At 40.7% G+C, this 21,101-nt stretch overlaps 1 protein-coding gene and 1 long non-coding RNA gene across 16 annotated transcripts in view; both read left to right on the top strand.

Annotated features, from left to right (window-relative positions):
• The first annotated feature begins 2,933 nt into the window (after window positions 1-2,933).
• Window positions 2,934-21,101, top strand: part of PUM1 (pumilio RNA binding family member 1) — a 72,921-nt gene continuing 54,753 nt past the window's right edge. For 6 of the 15 annotated variants that reach the window (XM_026076414.1, XM_026076415.1, XM_026076404.1 and 3 more), the window contains exons 1-3: window positions 2,935-3,015; window positions 3,654-4,027; window positions 19,545-19,613. In XM_026076414.1, coding sequence (XP_025932199.1) covers window positions 3,665-4,027; window positions 19,545-19,613 — 432 coding nt within the window. In that variant the 5' untranslated portion in view covers window positions 2,935-3,015; window positions 3,654-3,664. Of the gene's footprint in view, window positions 3,016-3,653; window positions 4,028-9,933; window positions 10,035-19,544; window positions 19,614-21,101 lie in introns of those variants that run through there. The other 9 variants (XM_026076401.1, XM_026076403.1, XM_026076409.1 and 6 more) reach the window with 3 other exon arrangements.
• Window positions 14,069-15,504, top strand: LOC112971210. Its single transcript, XR_003255264.1, has 3 exons — window positions 14,069-14,276; window positions 15,006-15,292; window positions 15,413-15,504. It is a non-coding gene; the product is annotated as an uncharacterized LOC112971210 (long non-coding RNA).

The following is a 21,101-nucleotide window of genomic DNA, read 5'->3' as shown; positions in this document are numbered from 1 at the left end:
GGGGTTTTAATGCTGGTTTAAGCGTTTCAGTCGGTTATCAATTTACCCACTTCCTGCTGCGTCTCCCTAGGTCTTAAGGAAAACACAAGCTTTAACGCTAAAAGTTCTCGTAGGCCACACACCTCTTGAACAATGGGGAGGCAGCTTTAATTTCCAGGCGAACTTTCCAAAAAAACAGCCCTGTCCTAGCTCATGATGTAACTTTCTTAACTCAGCATCTTGCGCCGGCTTAATTTTTTAATCGCCTGTAATTTTTTAGAGGAGCCTTCTTGAATCAGAGCGATGAACTTGGAAACACATAGCTGTGCTCTATGCAGATTATAGCCCTCTTATTAAGCGACGTTGCTGCTTGTGCTTAAAACGCCCGTAGTGGTAGCTCCAAAGTTTTGCTGGTTGTGGAGAGTCCCATAATCTAAACTATTTAGCTTGTAACGATAACACAAAACGGCTTATTTACGCGTTATATTTTTGTCGAGGGGAAAGGAAAACTCTCGGTTTCAAATGGCTTGCAGCAGCATTCTCTGAGAATGTCTAAATAGAAGCCTTTGTTTGTAAATGTGTAGCTCTTCACGGGGAAACTGTTTACATCAGAAAGGTTTATTACATGTTTTTACTAAGAGTTTGGGAATAAAGAGTCCTAGTAGCCATTAGATGTTTGCAGCAGTACGACTTGCAGCTGCTGGTTAGTTAATGAATGTGTGTTGTGTAGGTGACTTAACATATTTCTGATGCTCTGTGCGCTTTGAATGACAGTATTCAGCTGTCTGCTACATTTAACATGGCATTTCTATAAAAACACGGCTTGGCACTAAACTTGAACTACCCATAATTCTCTTTTCCCCTTTGCTCCCTTTCAAAATGTCTCCTTTGCCAAGTTTTCTCGTCTTGTTTAGGGCTGCCTCGTCTGCATTAGGCGAAAGAGGAAGCTTCTCGGAGCGTGAGGCAGTTGTGCAGAACTTAAGAGTATCTTTACTGGATCTTGACTGAGATTTTCTAGGGTCTCAGAAAAAAACAGTTTCCTCTCTTGCTTTGCTGAGACCTGAGGGTTGAAAACTTCAGTTATTTCTTTCTTTCTTTGAAGGTATGTGTGTTTTATCCACGTGCATATGTGGACTAGGCCGAAATGCATTCTTCCTAAAGGCTCAATTGTAAATGAGTAGGTTCCTCCCACGTTTCACATTCTTGTTTTCAAAGCCTTAATTTCTCCATGTTTGGAAAAAAACACTTTTACTACTCTTCTGCTGTGCTGTTTGTTCTAGGTATTAAAATACTTCCATTAGAGCACTAAAGCTCTACGTACAGTTTAAAAAAGAAATGAATTTGCCCTGGTGGGTGCAGGGGCATGGCAGACCACTGCGTTTTGAGGAAGGAAAATAATGTAGGGGTTATTGCTGCGAAGACTTGCATGTGTAACTTTGTATGTTGTGATGTTTTCATTGAAGTCTCTAGGGCTATTCATTATATATAAAGTTAAATATTTGAAAGGTTTTGCAGAATCAGAATCATAGTATCTTTTTATATATATATATATATATATATATATTTTAAAGACTGCCCTGAAATATTTTGTCACCTCTGTTGATAGAGACCATTCAGATTTAACTGTCTGTAACTAATAATTACACCTCTTGCACCTGAATTTCTTACCAGTAATTACTTTGTTTTCTGATTTTGTTTGTTTGTTTTCTTGTGGTGTAGGGGAGCTTTATTTGCTCATTTCACTGTAGTGAAAGACTTTGTTTATAATGTTTATTACTGAGAAACTAAAGGAAAAATGCCAGTAAATCAGTGCATTGTGTTGTTAAAGAGTAAAAATCTCGGTGGTCGCCGTATTTTTTAAAAAAAAAAAAAAAAGAAAAATAGCGATGGCTTAGTGATACCAGGCATTGTTATACTGTTTTAATAAGTATTTGAGAAGTGTGGTAGTGATTTCCAGGCTTTCTTAAAGACAGTAGGGTTTGAATGAGCAGAGTTGTCTTAAATGGTGTATGTATTTAAGCTGTGGAGTTCTCTGAGCGTATAAAATGCCTTGCAGAGTTACTTGTTTACGTGGCCATGGAGGTGAGGAGGGAGGTGACAAATGCATGTTGTAGATGTAATAAAAAAAAAATCATTGCACTTTTTTTTATCCATTTTCTGAAATAGGAATACTATTCTCGATTAGTGGGACTAGCTTGAATAATTTTGATCAAAGATAAGACTTGCATTATTTTTTTTTTTGTCATCTTTCTCTCCGCTGTCACAAAATTGTTCTTGGAAGTTGCTTGTAGTATTTGACTGTTGTTCAAAATTGCTATGATGAACAGAGAGGAAACAGAGCCTCCTTTCAGGCCCTTCAGAGCTACTTTCAGGAGCAGGGCCAAGGTTTACAGCAGTCAAGGTACAATAGTAAAAGCGCTCTCGTGCTTGTATGCAGAGGTGGTCGCGGTCTCTAAGGGCCCAACTCTGCCCCTAATTTCATCCTTGAAACTAGCTGTGATTTTGTGGGCTTGCACTTAGGTAACTGAAGCTGGCAATGTTTGTTTTTTTCAAAGAAAAAAAAACAAAAGAAAAAAATTCTGGCTATAACATGCCTTGAAATACCAGTTCAGTTCTGATGTGCTCTCTGCGTTGTGTGAGCATTACATAACCGGGGAGAACACTCTTCTGTTCACATGTGCAATGTTTTCATTGCTTTCAGGAGCAGAAGATAAGTYGTCCTGTACAAAATGAAAACAAACTTGTATGCTTCTGTGCTGCTGGGATGCTATCAAAATATCCTGGGGGATAATAAATTAATATGTCRCTGTCAGCTCAATCTGCCTGTTGTCCTGTGTGCAGATAATTTGGGGTATGTGCARATAATTTAGGATATTTGTCAGTATTGGACAATTTCTACAACTAGTTCAGCTTTTCCCTTGTACCGTCGACAGCTGAACTGACCCTGCTGGCTGCTCCGGCTCTGGAAGGTTCTGCCGCTATGCTGGGCGCTAGGAGGTTAGCTGGTCTTTCTCTGGGGAGTCTCGTATCAAACATGTAGGTATATCTCACCATCTCGCAACCAAAGGCAGCTCCTGAGTTTGCAGGGCAGAGCACATTATATTCGGGACCTGATGAACCATCTCTGTTAGAAATCCAGGGTTTCACGTTTGCATTTGAAAAAGTAGTTGGCTTCATATTTTGCCTTACTGAATGAACACATCCTACTACAGTGGGACCTGGGGACTGATTGAAGATCCGCACCGTAATTTGTCAGTTGTAAACTGATGTGGTAATTTCAGTCGCGCCGTGTCCTGCGGAGTTTCTTTTCTAGCAATTTTTTGTGGCAGCGCTCTAGTTTTGTCCAGCATAGAGCATTTTCGTTGCACAAGTTGGTGGTCTGATTCCAGCATGATAGGCACCTTATGTGAATCTTGCGTATGCTGATAGCACTGGGTAGCACAAAATGTGGAGTTTTGGCTAATGTGCATTTGTATACTTTAGTTGATAGCTAGCAAAGCAAACAGCTATGCTATAAGGAGTCAGATTTGGCATCTCGATGTTTCTCTGTTAGTTCTATGGTGGGTGTCTTATTTAATACTTAAAATTGAAGCTCTGTGGATTTAATGCTTTCTTTTCCTTTTCTCTCTCTCTCTCTTTCTCTCTGTCTCTTCCCTCTCCCCATCCCCCTGTAGGTGTTGGTGGAATGAGCGTTGCGTGTGTTTTGAAGAGAAAAGCAGTGCTCTGGCAGGACTCGTTCAGCCCCCACCTGAAACAGCACACTCAAGATACAGCTAATCCCAACATGCCTGTTGTACTGACATCTGGAACAGGGTCCCAGGCTCAGCAACAGCCAGCTGCAAATCAAGCGCTTGCAGCAGGGACGCACTCCAGTCCTGTTCCTGGATCCATAGGAGTTGCAGGCCGCTCCCAGGACGACGCTATGGTGGATTACTTCTTTCAGAGGCAGCATGGTGAGCAGCTTGGGGGAGGAGGAAGTGGTGGAGGCGGCTATAATAACAGCAAACATCGCTGGCCTACTGGGGATAACATTCATGCAGAACATCAGGTAAAAAAAAGTTAAATGTTTCCAAACCGAACACGTGAACAAATCGAGCTTACCATAGATGCTTTTAGTGAAACTTTTTTTAAAGCTTAAGCTGGTTATTGTGCCATTAGAATGGCAACAGTCATRCTTCTCTTCTCTGTTTTTTTCTTTTCAGGATTGCTGTGCCTTGCTAGCTATAAACTGAAATGTTTTTGCTCTTGAGGGTGTTGAAATCCCAATCCGCTCTCTGTGACAGTAGAACGCATCTGTTTGCAAAATTTATCATTGCCCTTATTGATTTTTGTATGTGTGAACCAGCTCAGCAGTGACTGCTGCAGCTTTTTTCAAATCTGTTGCTGTAGTTAAATAATTCTTATGTAATGTTATTACAAAACTGCTTTAAAAGCCAATGCATGTAGGTTGAGCTTTCAGCATTCCCAATATTGAAAAACACAGTTCTGGAAGTTGCTTGCAATGTGTGTTACTCTGCGTTTTGTTTTGTGTTTTTTGTTATAGTTGGGGGGGGCAGTACTATTAATGTGTTTAGCTGGATGGAGAAGACAGTGTTAAGAACATCATGAAACAGTACTAGAAGCAGAAGTAACTTTTTTCAGTCACTTAATATTTCACTTAATATTACTAAAAGAGTAGTGGGCCAAAACATGCCTTAGTAGTAGTGTTTACTAGCTAGATGTCTCTCCAGTAGTTTCATTGTTGGATGTACTGCGAATTAAATGAGTACGTGACTCACTCTAGCTTTCTGAGTGTGACCTGTAAGTAACTCTTCAAATATAGTAATGAGCTAAGGAAACTTGCTTCTTCTATTAAGAGAGGCTTGGGAACAAAATTTAGTTGTAAGCACATTTTAAAGACGAATGATTCCCACAAATCTTTTCAGAGCAGCAGACACAAAGCTTTTGTAACCCTTAGGCCTCCAGTTTTTAAAAGAAAAATGAGCAAGTCCTTGTTTCCCCCCCTGCGCCTCTCCAGGGGGTGTGTTGTCATCTGGACCATTTAAAAGCAAACATTGCAGGGAATTTTGCAACCTCACTGAAATCGGTATGTACATCAACAAGGAAGTAAACCCAAGTACCCTGTTAATTTCTGTTCCACGTGAAAAACAGTATAAAATACTGTACTATGAAGTAAGCAGCCCAAAGAATACTGTAGTATTTTTCCCTTCTGTGGAAACAAAATATTTAGTTAAATTATGATTTTTAAAGGAAATAATGCATTGAAGTAAGATACAGGTTTTTTTTAACTACTTAAGCTTTCAGTCATTAAATGTAGAACTTGTTTTAAGAACTGTAGATGGGAGGGGTTTTAATATGCTTTAAGTCATGTAAGAAACAGTAAGCAAAAATTTCTTACTGAATGGCTTCATTTTTTAGATTTTTGAAAATTCTCATGCAGTCGAACATGGAAATGTTTAGACAAGGACAGCTGTTGTCTGGATATTTTGTGTAAAAATGACTTCATAAATTGAACTCCATGTCATAAAATTCTTAATCCTCTTTTCCTCCAACTCATGCTTTTCACTTCCTTTCTCCGAAAATCCCTAAAAGCAAAGACAACAAAATGTATTGGTGGTGGTGGTGGGGGGAAATCCTGCAGTCATTAAAAATTGCACTAGTATTTTATTTTTATTTTTTTACTGCATTTTTTTTAATAACCTGTAAGCTTAGAAAGCGTCACTTGAAAGAAATGATCCTACCTATTTCAAAGACTTGGCTTGATGTCAGATATGTTGCTTTACCTCCTCTTAATTTTTGTTAGAAAGTTGTTCAACGATATAACAGTAGTAATTGTACCACTTGTTTGAAAAACTGGTTAGCTTATACCATTTTGAATGAATTTAAAGTAATGTAGGTGCTCTTTCGAGGCAGAACACTTCTAAGATGATTGTGTGAACAAAATATACCTACAAGATGAGGCTCATAATGTTGCGTATGATGCTTTCTGGGTTTTCCTGTTATGTGACCTGAAGCTTACGAAAAACCCACCGTAATATAATTAAAGTTAGAACCTTATCTGTTCTATTTCCTAATGGTTTTTATGTCCCTGAAATGTATTTGTCATACACATCTGGTGTTTTACGTTTGGTATCCATCTTGAAACCAGTCTTCATATCTAATTTCATCAAATTCAACACTGTGGGATGGGACGGTGACCCTTTTCTCTGTCTTATTTTGGGCTGTATAGCACAGTGATTGCTAGGCAGTTACAATTATGTATTTATTGTTTCAGCCTTTCTCGAGTCCTTTTTTCTCTGTGATGCTCTGTGAGTGCCTCAGAGTTTTACTCATGGAAAACAGAACATGGGATTTTCATAATAGTCAATCCTTTTGACTTTTTGGCCACCTTTGCATCTGCTTGTTAAATTACGAATTCCTGGGAGCGAGCAATAGTCTTCTGCATACAGAAATCATTGAGTTCAGTTTGGGCTTAACTGGAGTAGAACTGAATTTGTCCTGCAAGAGTAGAAGAAATGCAAGGAAGCGCTGGGACTTGCAGAAAGTTGGGGCATGATGGTGGATGACTTAAGTGTCAATTTGTTGTGCATAGTGGTACACTTGTGCTGCTGAACTTTTTCATTTAAACTGTCAAAGGTAAGGCAGTGAGGGCCCCTCTTGTTGCCTAAAAACTGTCTAGGAAAATCAGTAGCTAAAAGATAATGGAAAGTCAGAAAAATTAATTATAGGGTATTGTAGGTTAATGTCTGCMTAGAGCTTAGAAGGTCATAATTAAAGGTAGAGGGTGTGGGGTTTTTATTTTGTTTTGTTTTTTAATTGTTGAATCCTAGTTTCTTCTGTGTTGTGTATGTGGACAGCCATCTATCTCTGTCTGTGTTGCTGATAATACTCCTGTGATTTTTCCAAATGATAGCGTCTCATCATGTGTTATTGAAGGCTTACGAGTGTTATGAGTCAGAATTTATTTACAGTGTATCCTTGCTTTTCGTTTTTTGATTGCACTTGCTGTTTCTCCTTGTCATTTGTTCCTCCTCTGACTAGCAGCTTTAAGAATTGAGCTGTGAATAGCTTTAATAGGGGCGACTTAAAAAAAAAAAAAAAAGCGTTTCTGGCCCCAAGGAAGTAGATGGTGTCCTCTTGTTGTAAGCAGGAGGTTTCAGGATGAGAGGAAAAATGCCTGCTCTTTTTATATTTTACTTAAAAAATTTTCCCCTTACTTTATCCCCTACTCCAAAAGGGGGGGGGGGGAAATATATACACATACACACACACACACACACACACACACACATATAAAAGAATTAAAGATGCTGCAGCCTTTTTTTCATATGTAGGTATCAAAGATGCACGGCCCATCAAAATGGCCTATATTCAGAATTCCTCTTTGGTCTCTTGCAGACACCGCAGTCATGATGAAAACAGACTCTCCCTTCTAGATTAAAATCTCTGAACTTCTAAACAAACTTCAAGAATGTCTGCAGCTGCAAACATTTTATCATCAAACTTTAAATGGAGGACACTTCTATCAGCCAGGTCTTTGCTTGCAAAATGTAGTAGTCTCTTGTTATCCGCAAAAGGCAGCAGCAGCATTAGGTGGAGCGCCAGCGTTCACCAGTAATTTCACGGTTCAAACTGAAGAGGTTTGGACTGTGGTTCTTTTGTGATGCCCCAGTTACTCTTCAGGCTATTAGGATAGACTGTTATGCCAGCTGCATTAGGGTGTGTTAATGCATGTTATCCTGTAGAAAATGGGTTGAGATCAGCAACTCACTTCACAAAGGTTAGTAAAGAGTTTTAAGATGACTTCTGATGACTAATGGCCTAGGTTGGATTTGACTTGGTGATGAAAGATGGCGTATCTCATTACAAATCCAAACAGCCACCTACTACTAGTGAGGGGAATGAAAAGACGGTTGAGATAGACAGCTGGAAGAACTTATCAATGCTTAACAGGTTTTTAGGAAAACTGTTCGGATTTTCTTGGATGAGGGACTCATGGGATTGTGTGGCTTTCACATGCACGTGTGTTCTTGAACTTCAGTCAAGAGAGTTTCTCTAGTGGTGGTCCATTCTGAATTACATTACATGGATATACTTCAGACTCCATCTGAATTGCAGTTAGAGTGATATGGGAGTTGCTCGGTAGAGGCAAATGATTTTAGGAATTTATTTTCTTTGAGAGCATGTTTAATTAATTTGAGACAATGGAGTTCTGCGGGGATTGTCTTTTTGAATGTGGGGAATTTTTCACATACAGTTGGTGAAGAATAGTGAAAGCAACAGGGCTGGAATTGTGTTGTATACTCGGTTTTGCCCTTTGGTGATGTGACCAGACAAAATATTAAATGAGAACTTATATATAAGGGGGCATAGAAGATTACTCTCCTGGCAGCTGCCCTTCTAAAGCACCGCTGCTCAAACCATACTACTTGATGCTGTGTAAATGTCTGGGTTTGATTCTTCTGTTGGCAGGCACCATGACCGAGGTTTGCCTTAAAGTCGTGTTAAGGTTCTCCAAAATGATCCTGGAAGCTAAGCAAGCAGAAGCCCTCATGTTTTTCTGAAGTTGAAATCCTGTTAGAGAGACATTTAATGCTTTAGGAGAGATTTATGTGCCTGTCTATGGCAGGTATGTGGTGTGTGAGGGCTACAGTGGTCCAAATAATCTGGTTGTCTGTGCTACAGCTGAAGGCACGGGGAGAGTCCTTGAAGGACATGTCCCATGCAATATAATGTATGCCTCTGTTCTCGAAGGACATTCTGATGCATGTTTCATTAAATCTGTTGAATTTTCATGGGTACTTCAGTGTGTCGCAGCGTACTAGCTGGGGCTTTCCTTACGTTAGCAGTGCAATGGCTGTACTAACTTGATATCCAGATAATTAGGAATGTAATTACTTGCCAGAATGAAATGTCTAGCTTGGCTAATTTGTTTTGTAGGGTTTTCTCTGTAGTAAATGGGAGAAGGGATATCTTGGAGGAGGGGATTCAGAACACTTAATTAACGTTTCTGGTGTGCATTGCCCTTTGAAAATTCCTCTTGGGATGGAGGGAGCATGGATAGATTGGTTAAGTTAGATGTTGAAAGTTGAGTGTTGGAAAATCCTTGTCTTGTATAGAAAACCCCTGAAATCTTCTGGAAGTCAGTGTAAGGATTTGCTGACTCTCAGTCTGTAGGTCTTGCTATCCCTGACAGTCAACTGCCAGATACTTAACTCTAGTTCAGATTGCACAAATAATCTGGTGTGCTAGCTTTGGGATTTCTTCATGTTTTACTGTATTTTTGTAGTCTTCTTCCTTTTGTGATGTTTGCTCAGGAAGTGAAAAATATTTTCACATCATTGAATTTGAAAATTTCAATGCTTAAATAATATTTTAAGTATTCCAGTTAGTGTATTGGGCTCATGTGTGTGTTTTGAACAGAACTTTAGAGCATAGCTTCCCTATATGTTTATCTTTGAGAAGACCACAGTGTTTAAAACTGTTGCTTTCAAATTGACATGCTTGTTTTGATTTCTTTGGACCTTGTCTCTCACTGAGTGCGGATGGGGCTAGCAAGCTAAGGAAAAAGGGGTTTGTAAAAAATAAATAAAAATAAAAATAAAAAAACAAAAAAACTCAGTCCTCTTATGGAAAAGTTGCATTTCTCAAAACTGGGTGCACCTACTTGCTTTCTTCCTCCCCTTCTCTCCAACTTTGGTTTCCCCTTATTGGCTCTTCTGTGGTTTCCTGAATATCTCTGAGCTGGTGTGACGTATCTGTGTTTCTCTAAAACAGGTTATGACGCTCTTTCTTTTGTAAATGGGTGCCTTCTCTTGAAGAGAAACTCTACATCAGGTGCAGGCTGTATAATCCAGCCACAGCCAGGTTGTAGACTTGCACAATGAATTTCCATTGCCCCTACTCCAAGCCGCTATTAATTCTTACAGAAACATTCTTTCCATTGAAAAACAGAAAAAACTTGCTGAACAGAAGTCGCCTGAACAAAGCGCTGTTCCAGGGTGTTGAATTTGGCGATGTCTGTGGCTCTGAAAATTGGCACGGACCGAGTACAGGTATACGCTGAGGCGATTTTAAAGCTGTCGTCTTTGAACGAGGATCCTGCGGGTGGGTCGTGAACAAACTTGCCTTTGTTTGCGGGTGCCATGTGATGCCGTGCTCCCTCTGGTCAAGTGATCTGCTCCAAGATATTGTGTTACTCCTCTTCCTTTGTTAAGGGTAACTTCTGTTCTAGCGCAGTTGTTTTGAACAGGAGCTACCTGGCTGCTTTGCTGATCCTGTACGGAAGCTGTGCAGACCCAGATCCTGTGCTGGGGTGACACGCTGGTGAGGACTCAGCTGTTATTAAACCCCCCAAATTAGTCTTTCACCCCGCTGCCAACAGTCCCTGTGGCAAGGAGCCGCTTGCATCCGTTTCTGACAAAAGTACTGAGATGAGGCACTGCTGCGTTGCTTGTTTACACCGTTTTCCTGTGAATTTAAACCTTAGAAGGTCAATGTAGGGGTGGAAGGGAAAGGAAAAGCCTCAGACCTTCCAGAGGTCCATCGAGCCCCGTTGCCGATTCTTTATCATAGTGTAGCCCTGACTGCTTGCGCAAAAGCAGTGACCCAAACACGCCTCTGGAAAGCAGAAGATGGTTTTCACCATTATTACCAGCTCCAGTGGGGCAAAGTTAAGGTTACTTTTTCTGTAATCCAGTATTCTGGAGATTTGTGCCCCAACAGTATGTGCCTGAGACACCACAGGGTAACCTAAATTCCACATTAATGAAGCGCTTTCCTCGGTGAATAAAATCTGAGGAAAAACATAATTAGCTAACTAAGCCGAGCCATTCTGAAAGGCTGCCTTTCTTGCATTTATTTCTGTACCCTGAATCATTAATCATCTTGGCTAAATGCCATGTAAAGCATTAGCCAATCTGCAATTTCAATAGCTTTTTGCCTCGAATGCTAATGGTAGTAGCAATTCTAATGATGAATCCTTTACTACAAAAATAGTAGTTAAACCACCTAATCCTGTCTAATACTTGTGACTTCACATTCTTTCTTTACTGACTATTGTTATAGGAGAGGACTAAAAATAGTGCCGCAATCAGTTGATGGAACGACGTATTTTAACCCTGGATGTAGTTGTCGGTGGCAAGCCTGTTGTTGATAGCATGTGGTGCTTTTCTTATTGTCAGCTGGTAAATACWTTTTTTTTTTTTTTTTYCCCCGGATACTATATATATATGCGTGTGCGTGCACGCAYGCAGAGTAGATCTCTTAAATAATGTGCGATGTGAGCTGTTCAGACAAGACAAACAGTCAATCTCCCACAGCCTAGTGAGAGGCATTTGTTTCCATCTGAAATTTGTAAACCTTTGGCGGTAGTTAATTTAAAAGGCTTTAACAGCTTGTAAGTATATAAATCATGTGCCACAAAGTATTTAAGCTGTTCAGCCATTTGAAGCTCTCTCTCCTCTGCCCCCCTTGTAAAGAATGCCTTATTCAGGCAGCAGTCTGACTGAATTTTTTTGATGTTTTTTGTCCTTGCTGTCTCAATACTGTTGTTTTTGTAGTAATGTTGACCTTTTTTGAGGAATGTTTTACTAGAAAATAAAGATTTTTTTTTTCTCCCCCTGTTACAAATTGAGCAAGACCTAAAATGTGAAAGCCTAACGGATAGAAACGTTACAGCAAGACACTTGCACTCTGCAGCAATTGCTGTGGAAAAAGCATCTGAGGTTTAAAAAAAAAAAAAAATCCAAGAAATAATCACATTCTTAAATAAACAAATGCTRTTAATCTTAGGAGCTGAGCAATTTGAATACTTTATCTATCTTGACAAGTGTAACAGTAACACTATTTTCTACATTACTCTGTAGGAGTAGAAAAGCRGAATAAATGGTAAGTCTCAYYGGAAGAWGATGTTATTTCTGCAGCTTCAAAAYGTGTGCTGAAGYGACTGTAAGGTTAAACAGGACTTCACYGCGATTGATGCGTTGCTGCCATTTGACTCTAGTGAGGCCAGAGGTTCACCGGGGGTTGCAGCCCCGATGAGCCATCCACCTTTTTGGCTCGAATCTTGTAAGCTGTCTATGTGCGTTAACCCATCAAGCTTGTGCAAGAGCTTACGGTTGTTGGAGGGCTCCCTCCAGGCTCCCCGAGAGTRTAACCAGCTCAGCGGAGCGAAGAACGAACGTTTCCCTTGGATTTGCGATCCCAGAGCCCTGCTCTTGTCTTCTGATGGAAGATGATTCTGGGTGAAGCGCTCAGAAGTTCCTTCCATAGAATCTGTGGGATACAGTGGAGTTTGCTTGCTTGGCCAGCAGGTCTGAAGACTACAGTCGACCCTGTAATTTACTGTAGATCAAAGAAATTTTGAAAGCAGCCATTTACGTGTTCCAGCTGAACTGAATCCTGTCTTTGCAGCGCCCATCCTACCTCAGTTTTTTAGATAATGGTGTCCTGGGGATTTTGCCTCCTAGTCAGAAATAGTGGGGAAGAGGGGTATTGGGAAAGTAAACACTGTAATTTAAGGGAGGGGAGTATAGGGGAATAGATAGATCCTGGCAGAAGAAAGTGGTAGGGAAGGAGAAAGGGAGCCTTTGAAATAGGTCCAGAGGGCTTACATGGGAAGCAACTTTTGGGAAAGGGGAATGGAGAAACTGAAGTGTTGAGGCCTGCAGAAGCAGCCTTCTGGTTAACTGTGGTTACCCTGTTTAACATAACCGCCTTAATAGCAAAAGATAGGTTAAACACTCYGCAGTCATTATTAATAAGTGCAGATATTTGATCTGTTTAACATTGTCCTGCATCAAGAAAACCTCATACAAAGCCTCAAGCTTCATGGCATGCTTGTAGAGACAATTCTGTTAGATGATCWGCTCGAATAGTCTGGGTATTTTTCAGGGAGAAAGCTTCCGTCTCTCCAACGGAATTTCTGTTTTTTTTTTTGCCTATAGTTTTGTTATTGTTTAATTCAACCTCGCCTCCCTCTTATTAGGAAGCATCACTTGCATGAGGAGGGGAAGAAAAATTCCRTAGAGTTTGCTGTGACTCTCCGTTGTGATTAAGGGTGAAATTTAGACTTTGATGGTTTTGCTGCTTGTCCATCTAGATGAATCGTAAGTTCTAGGTAAATGAGGTTTCTTTAATATATAAGGCCAGCATACAATCCCCTGAGTTACCTGAGGATCATGAAATGAGATACAGTATTACACTTTGAATTTATAAGTAAAGGTCATATTAAGATTCTGTAGCACCCATATTTGCTTAATATAAGCTGCAGTGTTAACACTGACTGGTTATTGACATTAATATTTACTTAAAATTACAATTTGGGTACTTAGCTAGCAGTTACCAGTTTTGAAAAAAAAACCTTGAATTATTCCGAGATACAAAATCTGGTATTGGGAATACAAAAAGTAAATATCCTGTTGCTTTCATGTTAATTTGGTATGTCCTTCAACCTCTTGTTTAGTAATCATAAAAGCAGTTCAGCGCCCCATATCCTGGTCATTTAAGTGAGTGTAGAAATGCTCTTGACAAGTGCCGTTTAGCCCCGTGGGCTTCGTTTTTTGCTAGGTTAAAATTTAACCGCAGTTTTTAAGCACCCAGCAGTGCAGTGTGTCCGTATCGGTTGCTTCGTTTTGGGGTGTGTTTATATTGCCTTTTTTTTTTCTGTGGGCGTGCTGGTTTTCAGATTGTTTTTGCAGGTTTACTTGCTGTGCCTTTCCTGGGTTTCTAGCATTGTGGACTTCTGACGTGTTTTGGGATCGCTTGTTTGAATCATAACGAGAGAGGTTTCATCCTGCTCTCTTGAACCTTCTGTAAGTTGTACCCTCCGTGCTCCTCCTCCGTCACTTGTGTTTTTTCTCCCAATGAAGTTTGGGGTAATTGCCTGAATTAGCTTTGCTGTTCCATCAGATACATCTTCCAGAATTTTAAATACTAGCTCTAAGACAGCTGTGACAGAGTGTGTTTCTGGGAGCCCTCGGAGACGGGGAAGAGTCATTTGTCTGTGTTTGTGGTGCTGTGGTTAAGCAGAAGGTCAGCACCAATTGGCAGAGCGTAGGTGATCTTTAGCTGGGATTGCTGCTTTCTTGTTTTTTACCCCCAAAACCCCACCATGCGTGATTGACCTGTGTAAGATGTTTTCTTGACACAAATGAGCTGCATGGGGGTCGGAAAATCCACAGCGAATACAATTAATGTCGAAGGTTGCCGAGCAGCTCTTTTGCCRCGCAGGAGGGTGAGTTTTGAAAGCGGCCGTTGACCTAGAGATAAATTGGCTGGCGTCGTCCGAATCTGCGGTAGGTAATAGTCAAAAGCGTTCTGTGTTGTGTCTCGTCCTCTCTGAAGTAGGATGTGGCTATATACTCTGTTGAACCTTGGAAAGGCCTGGATTCCTCTGCAGCATGGATGAGGCCAAGAGTTTTTATTCAGGAGACTGAATCAAAGTTYCTTGCTTTATGGTGTGTTCTTAAAGCAAAGGTGGGAATTGGTTAACAGGGCTTCTGAGAGACTGAACCGACTTGAGCCTGTGCAAGGCAAAGCAACCCAGTGGTGCTTCTGTTTCAGTTTCTTAGCGTTGCTTGGGGTCAGCGTGCTGGGCAAGTAKGTTTTGGGGTATGTGCTTTCACTGTGGAGGCAGGAAGCTGCTTATGAGTCAGTGAAGTGGCTTTAAGCTGAAGTGTGTTACAGTGACATATATTTGTACATTCTGGCATGTAGACATTACTCTTTTTGAATGTAATACTCATTAAGTTTGAGATTTGCATAATTCCTGAGTGCATATATGGAGTAATGGGAAGGTGAGGAATGTTCTTGTGCAATGAAATTGCCTTGTAATTCTCTTTTGGTAGCAGTATTATTGATGTACAGAGCTGATGGGCCTTTATTTTGGGGAGTGGGCTTCAAAGAGGAGCTTGCTGGGTTTTCTACATTATCCAAAAGRAAGAGTATTTTGTAGAAGAAGGTAGGAAGAGCTGTTCTGTGTAACGTGTAAGGATATGCACTTTGCTTTGCATTTAATTCTGCAGAGTTGGAGGATCTGGACGAGGCTGAAATGGAGGTGCAGCTGAGGAGTGCTGCTGGCTCAGAGCAGAAGTCAGTTTTTGTCGAATCACTTATTAAGCAATTTGACTACAGCTGCCCTGTCTTCGTATGATTCCTAGTGTTTCTCAAGATCACCCCTTCCTCCGAGGAACCAGGTTATCATGTGCTATCCAGATGTCAGGGCATCGCTTCCTTGTGTAGCCAGTTTGTCTTGGCATTGCCTTCTGGATTTCTTTCAGAATTCTGGTTCAGCGGTGAACCAGATTTTATGGTAATCAAACCTCATCCACATTAGTGCTCATCCATGGATAAGTTCTTTTTCCTTTGTGGAGCTCCTTGTTTGTAGTGTTGACCATGGTGGATCTGCTTCATGAATCCTTATTTGTTCCAGGGCAATGACAGTTAACAGGAATAGATTCCAATGAAGTGGAAGGCTATTGATACATTTGTTTAATCACCACGTCAGAATATTATCTGCCTTTTGGAACACTAAGGTGTGTAAAAAGATAGGCCTTTGGTTTTAAATTCTGCTGTCCCTTTGAAAGGGAAATGAAGGAACCCTGTGATATTTGTGCACATCATCACCTAAGAAGATGAAGGTGAAGAGGTATTGCTATTTAGTATTGTGAAAGGGGGGAACTGCGAAGAAACCCTTTTGAGTACAGTCTTTTGAAAAGGGAATAATAAACTAGTCTGTACTGCAAACATAGATAAAATGGTGAGTGGAGATAAAGGAGCTATGTGACTGAGAGGAAAGGCCTCAAAATTGGTGATATCTAGAGTCTGAGCGTACAGTGCCCAAAAGTCAGGCGCAAAGACTTGATTCAGAAAATATTCTTGTCTGTATTTTTGTCTGGATTTATGAAAGGGGATGAGTGGGAGTAAGACTTGGATATCTCTAATGAATTATTTGTTTTGTTACCTGACCTGTGATAGCAGGTAGAGGAGTAGGTGCATTGTTTTTTGCTTTTGACAGTGACTGGGGCAAAGCATATTTGGGAAGGAGATGTAGGCAGCCCGTTTCCACTGTGTATCATTTAACAAGGGAAGCTAGGGTGGTCATTTGCAATCTAAAAATGTTTGAAGAAATGCTTCCTTCAGGTCCTTTAAGAGGAGAGAAAATAAGTGCTCAATTAGGTATACAACTAAACCAGGTATAAAACAGCTGGAGTGCACTTAGCTGTTATATTTATGCTGCTTTTTGGCCTTTACCACTCTTCTTATCTAGGTCTCTGCGCCGACTCTGGAGTAATAAACTATCGGGGCGTTATTTGCTTGAAGACAAATGTGCTTCTTGACTTTGCAAATGGATAAATGCCCAACACCGAAGGGAGCCACATATGCTTACTGGACAGTAGCACTTAAATGGAACCCGAATTGCTAAATCGTCGTGGTTTCTGGTGGAAGCTCACAAGCTTGCGCTGAAGGCTTTGGCAGTATTGGAGATAATGGCGTTGTTAATAGTTACACCAGTTCTCCTCTCTCCACTAATAAGTCGGGCCAGCATGGGAGCTTGGCTTCACACCTGGATGTAAATCAGATATTTGCACTGCTGTAAGTGGTTTAAGTAAATGATAACATGTTTTTCTACTCCAGACAAACCCTTGAACAAGATATCTGGGCAAATGTGCTTGCATCTCATGTCAACAAATAAAATACGTGTTTTCTAGCATTTAAAAAATGAATTATGTTCGTAGAGTAAGGATGACCTTGAAATGTACCTAAGTATCAAAAAAGGGGGTGGGTGAGATTGAGGAGAGGAATGGCGTTCTTATTTAGAAACTGTCTACGTGTTCTGAACTGTATTTTCCTCAAGGATGTTTGTGCAACTGAAGATAGAAGGGGGATTTGGATTGGCAACATGTAATTGCTAGGGTTAGGATCTGACCAAAACAAAACAAAGTCTTTTAATGGTCTCATGATTTATGCTAGAAATGTAATGATTGTCTCTTTCTTACAGCTTTGTTTTGAGGCTCCCACAGCACAACATCCCCCTTTGGGAGTAGATTTGTTTGGATCAAGTTGGGGGGAAAAAGGAACTAAGTCGCCTCTGCTTCTCCACTACAACATTGTACACCCTGGATCAAGGCCCTTGTGGCTGCATCTCTGGGTTGCTGGGACATTGCTTTGGTAGTAATGGGAATGAACATCACCTGCTGAACCTCTTTGTTCAGCCTCTCTGTTCCTCAGATGTTTCATTTAAATAATAATTTGCTACTGTTCGGCTTGCGTGGCTTAGAACGGCTGGGTGTCGTAGCGCCTTCCACGAGCTCGGCTTAAAATGCTTCACAGAAGCGCTCGGTCTTGTTAACCTCTAACTCAGCTGGGAGGACTGGGACCCATGGGCTATGTTAGCTGGCAGATCAGCGAAGAAGTTGACAGCAGAGCAGAGTCTTTGTCGTTGTCCTGTGCTGTAGCTGCTGCGAAGTGCTCTTCTGGCTTTGCTGTGCGTCATCTTCACCGCTGTGATATGGGCCACAGCAGAAGGCGACAGGAGGGAGGGCAAAACTGTCAATAATTTTGAGCTGAGGTTTGGTAATAAGAGGATGCCTTCCTTAAACTGTGGTGCCCTGTGACTGACCGTTTGACCATTGAGGATTTGCATATTCCATAAATACACGATATTATTAAATTATATAGTATGTATCATTAATGCACCTTTGCACAGTTGTGTTGTCGCAGAACAGTAGAAGCGTTTAGGTTGGAGGGGACTTCTGGAGGTCATCTATGGTGCTTTCTTTATATTCTTGGATGAGGTGCATTGAATCTTGTCTTTAAATAGAAATAAAGCATAATCATAAAGTCTTGGCTCAGTTCTGCTGGAAATAGTGGCAGGAGTATCACAAGCTGGGGTGAGGTTTAAGGTCAGCGAACATGCTATAACTGCTCGGAGCACTGGTCATTCGCAAGAGGGTGCACAAGCATCCAAACCATCAGCATCGTTATTGCCTTTTTGTGATAGAAAGCATCCAGATCATCTGCTGTAGTCTTCCGTGGTGACGTGACTAAACATTGTGTTTATTAGTCTTCAGCATCCTAAAAACAGCCCGTGTGAGGGAATGCAGTGAATAGGATGAGTGGATTACTCATAAATGTCGTGTAAACTATTACGGCTGGTCTAGAAGAGACGGGTTTCAGATCTGGCGGGTTGCTCAGGGTTTACTAAACCTGGGGTGGGAGGCTGTAGTATTGCTTATGTGCCGTCCTAAGTGTTTGTGGCTGTTGTCATAAGCACCACTTAAATACAGGTGTATTATCTGAAGAGGGCAATAATTTAGTTTGAATCATAGCGTTATGGTGGTACTTCGTGCTTTGTCTTCAAGTCTGTAGGTTTTTTTTCTCTGCTCCTACACGTGTGCTTAGGGTCTATAGGGAATTGCCTGGGTAAGATTTGGGAATGAAAATCAGAAAGCCTGTTCTTTTGCATTTTCGACATGATTTCTTTAGCTAACAATTTTAAATTGCTGCTTTTTTTTTTTTAATTTTAATTGAATCTGCTTTCATCAAATCATGATCCAAAGCAGAAGCAGAAAATTACATAATTGCTCGAGTAAACATATAGCTGCAGAAATGACCTCGGTAACATGTTAATGGAAAGATTGGTTGTTCCATGGCAAAGAAGTGCATTCGTGTAAGTGCTTAACCGGTAAAACTCCTCTTAGGGAAAATAAGTATGGATCCATTTTTGCAATTGTRTCATTACAGGTTTCTCACTTGAAGTGGTTCCCCAACTTTTTGTTGGCATTTTGTCTTTTTTTCCTTCCCCCTGCCTTTACTTTGATAGCTTTCTGCACGTATGGCTTCTCTGGCATGCCGTGTCCTCTCATCTTCCCCCAAATCCATGTACTGCAACCCCCAGCAAACCTGGACCTGAAGCCCCGGTAGCTGTACTGTTTTGCACCCTGATGATACCTTTTGTGYCTTTGAGTTGCCAGCTTGAGACTCCGGGTATAGCAGCTAAAATTGGCAACTGAATTTAAGACGYTGTTTGCTCTCTTTCTCTTTGTCCCTTGCCCCTGGCTTCAAATGACTTTTTTTTTTTTCCTTTTCATTTAATTTGCTTTTTGTTCCCACCATTGTCTCTCTTCCAGTTTCTCTTTCATGTCAGTGTAAGCTAAATATAAATCTGTTTTATACAAGAGTTATTTGACTTGGCCTGAAAGGAAATGATCCTGACTTATTGCTTATGTATTGACTCCTTCATCACCTGAAATTAATACAGCTCAACGTGAAATATGAATCTTTGCAATAAACTTAGCGAAGGAAGTTGCATCAGACTGTGTGGCTTAAATAACTGCTTATTTTGCCTTTTTTTGCGCATGTATAAAAATTAACACGGCGTAAGTTTTAGCTTCTGGGAGTCTTAAAGGTAAGTCGCGTCGTGGAGCCCCATTGCCTTGTTGTATGCTGTGATTTAGAATATAGCTCTCTGTTTGTATCAGAAAAATTGGTATAAACTGTGATTATCTTAAAAAGAAATGCAAGCCACTGATGATGTATTTTTCTCACCCATTTATAAATAGGTGCGTTCTATGGATGAACTGAATCATGATTTTCAAGCGCTTGCTCTGGAAGGAAGGGCTATGGGCGAGGTAAGAGAATGACCTATGGGGGGGAAAAAAAAATGTGTGTTTTGGGGGGAGGAGGGAAGAGGGTTTTCTTTTTTTTTTTTTAGCCTGGTAGAGTGGTTTTGACCTCGAACATTCTCCATTATGACTGTGAGGTGTGTGTGTGTGCGTGTGTGTGTGTGTGAACAAAATAAAAACCTGTCAGGCTGGAATCCGTCTTAGTGGGAGGAACAGCTAAGCCCTCCACCTGTTCTATCAGCAAACAGTAAAATGGTGGCTGTAAAAGAACAGTTAGAAATACATCCTGTGACAAGTGTTACCATACTTGTAGCCTGTTTATTTTGGGATACGGTGACCTGAGACTCCGTAATACTGTGGGTTTAGTTGTGTGCCATTTTCTGCTGCCCGGTTTTGACTCCTGGCCGCCACTGGGCTGTTGTCATAAAGCGCAGAACTATGTTTAATGTTTAAATTAGCTCAGCACCCTCACCTAGGGCTGCAGAAGCCATAAGTGYGTCTGGACAGGTCAAAGACTGAGCGGAAGGAGTTGTGCAGTAACAAGTTCTCTAGTTCTTACTGGTTTTCTATAATGTTGGAGTTATTTTAATCACCCAGTGAAGTAAGAAAGCAGCAGATTAGGGGAAGATGACTGTTGCTTTAAATTGCAAAGAGGAAGTTATCTAGATAACTTGACTATTTAGGGCATCTTGGAAGAACAGCAAGTCAATTTGTTTGACTGCAGAAGGTACCTGAAAGCTGGGTGTAAATGCTTCTTTTCTTTGCCTCGTTTCCTTTTCATTTAGCCAGTCCCATATTCTATTTAGCCTGAATATAGAAGAATAGAGATGAGAAAAACTTGTGTTGTAGAAGGATATTAAAGTGCGGCAGGTCAGCCGCTAGTTCGATGCACGTCTGTTGTTTTGGAGAGGCTTCCTGTCTGTGTTGCTGTCTGTCAAGTTCAGAGCAGTTTATATTCTCCATCTTTAGTCTGTCTTATCTTTGTTGTGGAGCTTATGAATCAGGTTTAAAAAAAAAAAAAATCTCTAGAACACTTCAGAAATGATCAGTTTGGAGAAAATGTAAAACCAGGATTAATGTGTGGGGTGATTCGCATGTGGGTGCCCTCTTTCAGGTGAAAATCTCATGGAGTTCATTGAGCCTTGCAGTGTCTCTCTCCCCTCCCTCCCTCCTTACTTCTCTGCAAGGCCGTAATACCAAGTTGCAGTTTAATTTGATGGTAGTTGATAGGAAAATCTCTACTTTTCTAGGTTACATTAACGTACATTGAGAGTATTGACTTAAGAGTAAAAGAAAATGATTTTCAAAGGAGAAAGCATGACTTTAAAAATCTGTCTGAAGCTGCTAAAAACCGGCTGATGTGCCTCCATGTGATATGAAACATGTCAGAGGACTGATGGGGGTGTGAATGTTCTTTGAATATATATATATATATATATATATATATATATGTATGTATGTATGTATGTATGTATTCTTCAACGTATCACTTGG

The sequence above is a fragment of the Apteryx rowi genome, unplaced genomic scaffold, assembly GCF_003343035.1.
Source record: "Apteryx rowi isolate R43461 unplaced genomic scaffold, aptRow1 scaffold_43, whole genome shotgun sequence".
NCBI classification, from domain to species: domain Eukaryota; kingdom Metazoa; phylum Chordata; class Aves; order Apterygiformes; family Apterygidae; genus Apteryx; species Apteryx rowi.
This window is presented reverse-complemented; position numbering and strand designations above follow the sequence as displayed.